The sequence below is a fragment of the Pteropus vampyrus genome, unplaced genomic scaffold (assembly GCF_000151845.1).
Source record: "Pteropus vampyrus isolate Shadow unplaced genomic scaffold, Pvam_2.0 Scaffold95, whole genome shotgun sequence".
NCBI classification, from domain to species: Eukaryota; Metazoa; Chordata; class Mammalia; order Chiroptera; family Pteropodidae; genus Pteropus; species Pteropus vampyrus.
The window spans coordinates 2,143,164-2,152,529 of NW_011888876.1; the positions used below are offsets into that span (position 1 = coordinate 2,143,164).

General features: G+C 48.3%; 1 protein-coding gene across 1 annotated transcript in view; it reads right to left on the reverse strand.

The window, feature by feature from the left end:
• Positions 1–2,874: 2,874 nt before the first annotated feature.
• The window catches only part of GARNL3 (GTPase activating Rap/RanGAP domain like 3), a 125,734-nt gene continuing 119,242 nt past the window's right edge, over positions 2,875–9,366 (reverse strand). Inside the window, exons 27-30 of the mRNA XM_011364347.2 lie at positions 7,271–7,409; positions 6,257–6,472; positions 4,879–5,005; positions 2,875–3,475 (exon numbers count right to left, since the gene is read on the reverse strand). Of these exons, the coding sequence (XP_011362649.2) occupies positions 3,298–3,475; positions 4,879–5,005; positions 6,257–6,472; positions 7,271–7,409 (660 nt within the window). The 3' untranslated portion in view covers positions 2,875–3,297. The remainder of the gene's footprint in view (positions 3,476–4,878; positions 5,006–6,256; positions 6,473–7,270; positions 7,410–9,366) is intronic.

Below are 9,366 nucleotides of genomic sequence, written 5' to 3' on the forward strand. Positions count from 1 at the left end.
TATTCAATGTGTGGGTAGGGCGGAGTTTGCAGAATCATCCAATAGGAGTGTGGTGCGAGAAGGAGGCGGGGTCAAAAAGCGGCCTCAAGCTGAGCCGGCCAATGAGGGCGGAGGGCGGGGACTGTATTTGTGCTTGGAGGCGCCTCTGTCTAGCTTTAACCAATGGGGCTAGGAGTCTGATGAGGGCGGAGCACGTGGGACACGCCCAGGGCTTCCTGCTCCAACTCTGGACAGCTGCAACTGTTCTCTCCCGGGCGGGTCTGCAATTTCTGCTGACCCTTACTCCTGACCCCTCCGCCTGGCCCAGCTCTGCCCATTGAGAGCCGCAGGACGGAAGTTCTCCAGATGACTGTCCTGTGCTGCTCTTTCTCCTCTCGGACGCAGAGCCTGGCCCGGCGCTCCACCTGGGCTGTCCGGGGCGGGGCGTGGCCATGCGGCGCCACAGCCCGCCTTCGTGCGGGTCACCACTCGGAGTCCTCAGACTGCTGACAGCTACAGAGCCTGCGACGAGCGGGACCTCCAAGTGCTGAGGACCTGCGTTGGGCGGGGTCCCCCATGCCTCATATGTGTGACTAATCTGTGTTTACACGATGAGCTGGATGCACCCTGTTAAGTTCCACTCACTTCACAGATCATCCTGACTCTTGAATCTTCATCTAAATACCTCCTAACTTTGAGCCCCGGGCAGATGTTAATATCCGGACACTCTACGTGTGCACCCAAGTCACTGCTGGAGGTGAGGCTGAGATCAGGCTCTGGAGAATCCAGCCATTTGTATCCAACACTCTGGGTTCAGGCAGCTGCAGGGGGGTGCGGTGTAATTCTGGAAAGAACCAGGGCTTTGAGAGTAAGAGGCTTAGCTCCTAATCTTTCTCTGGGCCTCCATTTCCTCATCTTTAGGTGGGGATGACAATATCTGTCTTTCAAGAAAGTTTTGAGTAGGGGCAGTGCATATAAAACACCAAACACATGCGAAGCACTCAAATGCTAGCCAGTATGATGATCATGATAGTTGTTTTACCTAGTGCAACCACCTGACTGTACTATCTTTAAAGACTTAGGCAACCTCCCCTCTGTGCTTACACAGCATCTTGTTGCTCGAGTTATAAACTCTTATCACAGCACTTTTGCACTGCTTTGTGGTCACCTGTTTCCTTCTCTCCCTCCCCCGGTGGACACGACCTCCTCCTCTGGATGGCACCCAGTGTTTGTACAGTGGATGCATGCCTCAAGTTCCATGGGCAAACTGCTCAGTTAGATGGTTTATTCTGTAACTCAGTCAGTGGGGTATGTGGAGAGGATGCCCCAGGGAGCCCAGCTAGTACCAGCCAGCCCTCTGAGCCGTGTCTGATGGTATCTGTCTGAGGGTCTCCCTCCCCATGAGTGTACAGCGTTCACTTCTTGACCTTTGTAAGCAGGAAGTGCTGCCATAGCCGTGTCCCGCCCCGCTTTATCGAGCTATGCACCCTCGGTCTGATTAGTAAGGTCCACCTCTTGCCCTTTCTACAATCATTCTTCAGATCTGTGTCGTTGGTCAAATCATGAGGCGGCTATGATGCTGTCTGCATTTGGGAAGAATGGTCTAAAAAGCTATCAGTTTTCCTATTCCAGGTTGAGAAGCAAGAAACTTCAGGGGGAAAGATGACAGGAAAAACACACATACAAGCTCATAAAGCTTCCAGTTTAGTTGAACATGAAAAACACCAGCCAGATCCAACTGACACAAGACACTCAAGCCTGGCTCCGTATGGCGGACAGGGGAGGGCGCACAGCTCCGGGGTCAGAGAACTCACAGGCTCAAACCATTGCCCCTTTCTGAGCCTCAGTTTCCTTATTTGAAAGCAAAAAATAATAAAACCGAATTCACAAAACTTTCTGGTGAGGTCGAGATACAGTGTGTAGTTGATTTTGTGTTTTTTCCTACATATGAAAAGGGCATAACAAAACACAAAAGAAGGGGATGCTGAGGCTGCAAAGACCGTGAGAAGACACATTTGGTTGTAAACGCCCCGCCTGGGTCTACCTAAAAAGCATGGTCTGTACTTTATTACTAATTTACTGTCATACTCTTGCCTCTTTTCTTCCCCTGAAGGGATCCAGGCAGCCTTCAGCTTAGATTCATCTTGTTGGACCATTTGTGGGACAGGTGGGTGGCGGGGGCGGGGGAAGCTCTACTCACAGTATGCGAGGCCCACGAAGAGGCAGGATCCAAACTTCCGTCAAACCTGTCAGATCAAGGTCATGTCACACACAGCTCTCTGCACTTAACAGAGAAGACCTGCAGAACTCCTCAGGGTTGCTTGAACAGGAGAAACCATTTAATGTTTCTTCTGATGGGGAATATCAGCAAGAAGAAATATAATAAAGTGGATTGTCCGACTAAAACCAAAGGTAAATCGCCTTTTCCACACAGATTAAATTTTTTACAATGTCAGTGAAATTAGATTTTCCCCTTCGACGGGTCCTGGCTAGAGGCTGACATTTCGGTTTCATTTACATTTGGCCAAACCCACATTTCCTTCTCACTCTGAGGAGGGAGCAAGAGAAGCCAGATGAATAACAAGAGGAGAGGGAATCATTTAGTTCATGTGAGACAGCAAAGTGGACCCAAACGAGAGGAGGGAACTTGAGAATGATAATTTCGATAACTGTTCCTTGGTTATATGATCTCAGAGTAACAATAAAACCGAACAAAGTAATCTGAAGATTACTTAACAAGCTCCTATACCTTATTATTTTTTGTGAGACACGAGGAAGAAGGAACGGGAGCTTCTAAGATCTAACCACTCGGCTTTTCTCTAAAGTCTACAGGTAGGAATGCAGCTGGTTCCAATCATAGCGAAACAGTAACGGGCCAAAGGTACAGAAAGAAAACTTATTTATAATAAATTTTAAAAGCAATGGCTTTTCTTTATAAAAGAAACACATTAGGTGACATAAATCAAAACCGTAATGAAAAATAATTTTTCCATCTACGTATATAAAACATAAGAAAAGGTTGCCGTAAATAAGAATGAACATTTTTGATTTATTCAAAGTTTCGATCTAAAACCTCAGTGAAATCTACCACCTATATTACAAGGGGACTGATGGTTCCTGAACAGAATGAAACAAAAGTTGAGAAAAATGGCACCAGACATTGGAAAGTGAGCCAAACTGGCCGAGTGTGCAGAAGGTTTGGTCCAAGAGATCACGGACAGGGTAAAAGCCACATCTGTTGAGGAATAATGTTAGAACTGGTTAAAGAGTATAAACCTCCATAAGAAAATTAAAGTTGGTGAACTAGATTCAGCCTGTTTACTTCAAGTCAATAATGTCCTCATCTGAGAAAGTCGTGAGCTGAAACGGGCTGCTGCCCCAGGCTGGGCTGCCTTCTCTGTCGGCCCCAGGGTCTAGGTTGGAGCCCGTTGAGTGGCAGTGCCCCTCGGGATTGGCTTCGGAAGCAGAAGGACTTTCCAAGGAGCCCAACGTGATCCTAGAAGAGAAAAATCATTGGAAAAAGCCATTGCTTCTAGGATCCCAGCAGCTGGGAACACAGCTGGGCCGGGCCTATTATGTCGGGCCGTTTCCGGCTCATCTGAGCTCGTAAGCCCGTCTCTCACACCCCAGCCCCCACCTGTTATGGAGGAGGAGTCACTCCTCACCCCAGTAGAGCTTGGGTTCTGCAGGCAGATAACCCCAAGTCATGGGCTGTGTGTTTTAAAGGCCAATGGTGACACATCGGAGGGGTTTGTGAAACACCATTTACCTTTCTCAAGTGCCAGGCCTGCTAATGTTACTCGAAATCTCAGACCCTCCTGTGGCTCCCATAACCTGAGGATAAGGCTGAAATTCCTACCCAGGGGACCACAGGCCACAGGACCTGGCCCTGCCAGACCCTCCGGCCTTCTCCCAGCCCCTTAGTGCATCTCCGTGTCTCTCTCTCAGCTCAATGTCACTTCCTCGAAGAAGCCCTCCTTGATCTCCTCCCACCAAAGCAGAGCTTCTATCCACCCTACCCCCATCGTTCATTTTCTTTTAAATTTCCTTACAGCACTTGTCACTATTGGGAATGACTTAATGTGCTGATTTGTGTATAGGTTCATTGTCTGTTTCTTCACACTAGAATGTAAAGTCCACGAGGGCAGGGTCCTTGTCACGTACGAGGGGCTCAGTAAGTGTCTGTTAGATTAAAGCATGAGTAGTGCTGCCCCCACTTTGCCAGGCTGATGCTTACTTGATTATAAGACTCAGCTCAGCCTCTCCTGGTGTTTGAGACCCTCCCTGTCCCAGGCCTGGGGTGGATGGCAGCCCTCATTCTTCTGGATCACCTGCCCCCCTGGAATGCTATACTTCCTAGGATGTCCTTCTTGGCCTTCCCCACTGGCCCGTGGACCCCCTGAAGGTCATCTCCGAATCCCCAACACCCAGCTCAGTGCCAGGCACGCCGTGTGTTGAATGAGGTAATGGAGCATGCGTAATGTTGCTTGAGGGACGCGGAGAATCTTAGGGGACAAATCAGTGGGATCCAACAAGTATTCATTGACATGTGATACTGAACTGCCATCCAGAGAGTCTGCAGTGGTTTCTATTCCCACCAGAAGTATTAGAGAGTGCCTTTTTCTTGTCATTCTTACTGAGTATTTTTGTTTAAAAAACCTCTCTGTCAATCTGGTGAGCCAAACAATAAAAGTCTCTTCCTGTATGTTAATGAGCATTTGCTGGATTGCTAGTGAAGTAGCCCATTTGTCTGGGCCTCTTCCTGGCAGGCTGTGGTCTAGGGACCCTCTGCTGAGCTCGGTCAAGAGCATCGTCCATGATCAGACAGGGCCTCGTGGCAGTGCTGTGACCTGAAGGGCTACCGTCCTGAGCAGGGCCGCAGGGGGCTGCTTCCTTTACCTGTCACTGCTGGTTGATCTCATTGTCCCTGGCTTGGAGCCTCCTTGGCTTTCTTCTAACTGCTTCCGGGCTTTTGATTTGGGCTTTGGTGCTCCTTCTGACCTGGGTCCCCCTTCATCGGCGAGGCCTGGATTGCAAGGGAGAATCACGGGTCAGAGGGTCATCTTCACTGGGCTGCCATGGAGATAGAAAATGCCCTTTCCTTCTCGGGAAATTGGGTTGGGAATTGGTGCGTTACTGGGATAGAGTCAGAAAGAAATAAAGTATATATTTCTAAATGATTGTTTTTCTTGTTTGTGGAAGCTTCTATTTTCCCGGTTATAAAAAATATATACATGTTGCCCCCCAAAAGTTAAAAAAATCATAGACTCAGAAGAGTCTCATGAAGGAGAGAGAATCTACAATCCTATTGGTGGAAACTGTAATTCTCCAACTCAGAGGTTCGATTTCAGAAAAGCACAGTGGCTTGTTAAACGGTTAAAGATCAAGCTTTCATAGGAAAGAGTGGGTTAAAAATAGCAACACATGTATTTTCAAAGCACAGCGGAAAGCACCAACTTCTAAAACCAGTGGACTTTGGCAGCGTCAAAGCTTGTGCTGTCAGGTGGACCGAATCCCTTCTCCAGTTTTTTTTCTTTGAAACATGACTGTAGGGCAGGCTTGTGCTCGGGCCACTGTCCTTACAGTTTTGTGCCATGCAGCTCCCAATTTAAGTTTTCAAACCCGTCCTTACTGGCTTAACGCATCACTTCCATTTTTCCGCATTTGGTTTTCACAATTCTGAGCAAAAGCCTAGCCTTTTCACAGTTTATCACGGTGCTTTCTTTTTCTCTGGTCTGGTCTCCCATGTGTAGATGAAGAGAGAAAAGCCTAACAGACATCTTGCATCTGCATCACCCCCACAGACCTGCCCCCACGGTTTAGGGGGCTTCAAAAAGTGATAACTGAACTGCACCGCAAATATGGACAAACGTGATAAATTTAAACTTTGGGATATATAAATATAAAATGTTATCTCAGAACTGTAGGATATAAATCCTTCTAGACTTTTTCTTTTCCCCAGGAAATCATACCTACATAGATACTTAAAATTTAAAAGACTGTATCAGACTAGACATACTATTTACCAACTGCCTTGCCCCACCTTGCCATGGTTTTGGGCAGCTTTCCACTCCAATAAACACAGATGGACACGTCAATGTTGGGGTTGAGCTGCATAGGATTCTTTGGTGGAGGTGCGCTGTAATTTATTTATAAATCCCGTATTAAAGGGGAAGTTTCTTTTTAACTCATCGTTTTTGAGGATGATGAAAATCCAAAGATAAAACCAGCTGGTATATTTACTAACAGGGAACAGAGAGAAATCCAGAGCCATTACCCAGCAGCTCCCTGCGAGTCCTGCTCGCTATTTCTTTAATCTCCATCCGGGACAGGGACAAGGAGTGAGTGACCGGAATGGCGGCAATGCCAACTCCGATGGAGGTGGGCGGGGTGATGACCTTGGAGACTAAGGGCGATTTCAGAGGTCGCTCGATGCTTCTGCCGACAAGGTTTCTGAGCGGAATCTTGTATAGGTTTTTTAACTGAATTTCACCTGAAATATGATTTAGAAAAGAACATCAGAACGTTAAGAAAAGTTCATATTATTCTCGAGAGGCTAATTTCTGGTTCCTCAACCTAATTAGCATGAAGGAAGATTTCATGTCGCTCGCTGATCTCCCAAGTCCCATGAGGAGCAAACAAGTGATGGTGCCTGGCGGCTTTGTTTTCTAAGGGCACCATTTTCATCGGTAAACTGGATAAAATGCACCCACTACTTGTTATGCCTGCAAAGGAGCAAAGAGCAGACAAGACCCTAAGCAGCTGCGGCACCACCAGCAGCACGGCCACCTGCTTGGGGAGCCCTGTGCTTACAGTAACAAGTAGCCATAAAGACAACCGATGTGGCGAGAAGTTGGGACAAGCTGTGGTTGAGCGACCGGGAACCACAGCAAAGGCCTCTGGGATTCGTGGGCAAAGCCAGATAGGGTGAAAGGCTGGGTGTGCTGAGTAACGTGTAGGTTTTATGGCCATATCCCTTCAGCTACAAAACACACGGTGTAGTTAACATCCCTGAAGGAAAAATAACTTTGCTAGGCAAGTCGGAATCTCTCTAGCCCTCAACTCCCTTCCCCCCAATGAAACAAGCTTCTTTTTTTTTTTCATGATGAGATCTTTGTTGTTATTGTTGTTAGCACAAAGTTTCTTAAGAACGCAACCAAAGCATTTGGAATGTAAGTTTTGAAAGATGACTTTCTTAGGCAGTAATTGCATGTTGATACTGGACAACGAACTAGACAAATCAGAATAGATTAAAAATATCTATTAATAAGACAGTAGAAATGGACTTCACCTTCCCCCAGGGAAGAAGGAAACACTGGAGCATCTCGGCCTGGGGGTGTCTGAGGAGAATTGTGGGCACTGGGCCCCTTAGAGCTGCCTCCCGACGAGACCTCATTCACAGCCGTGGTTGCTGTGAAGTATATATCCGACTAGAAAGAAAGAGAAATATTACCGAGCTGCCTGGGGTTGCAGGCCCTGCACCCATGCGCCCTCCTGTCATCACTGCCAACGATGCCTGGGGACGGGGACTCCCGGGGGAAAGCCCCGCATAGCCAGGCCAGACTTTTCCTGAGTACTCAGCTCCCCACAATTTTTCTTATCTATCTGCTGATACACCTTCTGCAAACACAAACACGACACACACTCCCCTAACTTCTCAGCCGCCTGGAGTGTCAGAACTGGAGAGGATATGGGGTCTTAGCTAGGTCTCCTTACAGACAGGAAGCGGGTCACTCACACACTGAGCGAGCACACCTGTGACGTGCTGGCTCCAGTGACAACGGCAGGGTGGTGTGTGAGCCCACGCCGATTTTCAGGGATTTTTCCTACACTTACTATTATCCATGCTCTTGAGGTTATTTACAGCAATAGATCTGAGTGGTGGAAATACTGTACAATGATGGTTCCTGAGCACTGCTTCCCAACTCTGTGCCCGGGGTGTCACCCGGGAGGCTTGAAATCAGTCACACCGCGGAAACTGACAAACGCTACAAATCTGAGCTTGACTGGTGGTTTTGCTGATCGTCTAGACTTAAAGGGATGGAGGAGTGATGAGGATGAAGGTACGTTGAGATTAGTGCTGAAACCGAAAAAAGTTTTGGTTTAATGACTGATCTGTGTGAGGGTGAGGAGCAGTTTCACAATAGATCACATATCAGATTTAATGACAATAACCTACTTGGAAAAAGAATGAATGGACTGAGCCATAACTCCAGCTGTAAAATTTTCCTTGAACTGCAGCCATAGATTGGCTGCCAATAAAAGAGATGGGCAAAAATTAACAAAAGCATTTCGTGAGAGCCAGTTGGCTAAATGGACATGAACATAAAAGGCACTGTCTACTTTATTATTCGTAAATCGTAAGCTGTTTTAATTTTTATGTACAATTCATAATCGATGAATGTACGGATGTATGTACGTGCACACACACGCACATTTAGTTAAACATTTATCATGACACCACAGGGCCATGCTAGCGATTCAAGCAGCTCAGTCCTTGCTGTCACAGAGCAGTCGCCCGTGACCAGATGTGATGCATGTCAGGATGGACAAAGTGCCACGGGGAGTGTGGCAGGGGGACCAGCCCGGTCTGGCAGGGCTGGGGAAGACTGTGCGGGGCCAACTCGGGCAGGGGACTACAGTCGTTCTCCTGGATCATGGACCAGTGACAGAAGACACCCTGGAGGGCCATCTTTTCTTCCTGTGTCCCTCGGTTTTGCTCTAATGCTGGGTTACTAGACGTGGATCACTCAGTCAGCCATACAGAATTCAGGGGATTCAAATTCACACTGAGGATTAGAAAGTGGCAAAGGAAGAATGCCCTACTGCGAGCGCTTACTTTTCTAGACTGTCCTCGGACTGTCCTTCGGTACGACCTAGTCTGATGAGGGGGCGGGTATCTCTTTTCAGCTGAGTGCTCCCCAACTGCCACCAGCACTGAATGACTCTTAACAAGACTAGGGAGAGGCGTTTTTAAGCCCAAAACGCCTCACATGAAAACCCAACCGATGAGTCTTCTCCGTCTCTCCTCTGGCACTTTGACACACAGATGGCGCTGTCATCACGAGCCTGACTGGATGAGACCTCCGGGTGCCCCTCAGACAGAGGCGAAGTCCCACGTGTACTCACCCTGGAGGCCACGAGCTGCAGCTGGGGCAGGACCGCCGTGTGGACCAGGTTCCCGTTCACTACCAGGCGGATCTCGATGGAGTCGGTGGTGAAGGCCAGCAGGTACGGGAAAGCACAGACTGCAAGGCCACGGGCTGCGTCAGCTCCCAGCCCCCCGGCTCGTGGCTGTGGGGGCGCCACGATGGCCTCGCATCCATCCTCCCTCCTCTGCAAACTTCCATCTCGCCCATTCGTCTGGCTGCTTCTCTTCTTCCTTCA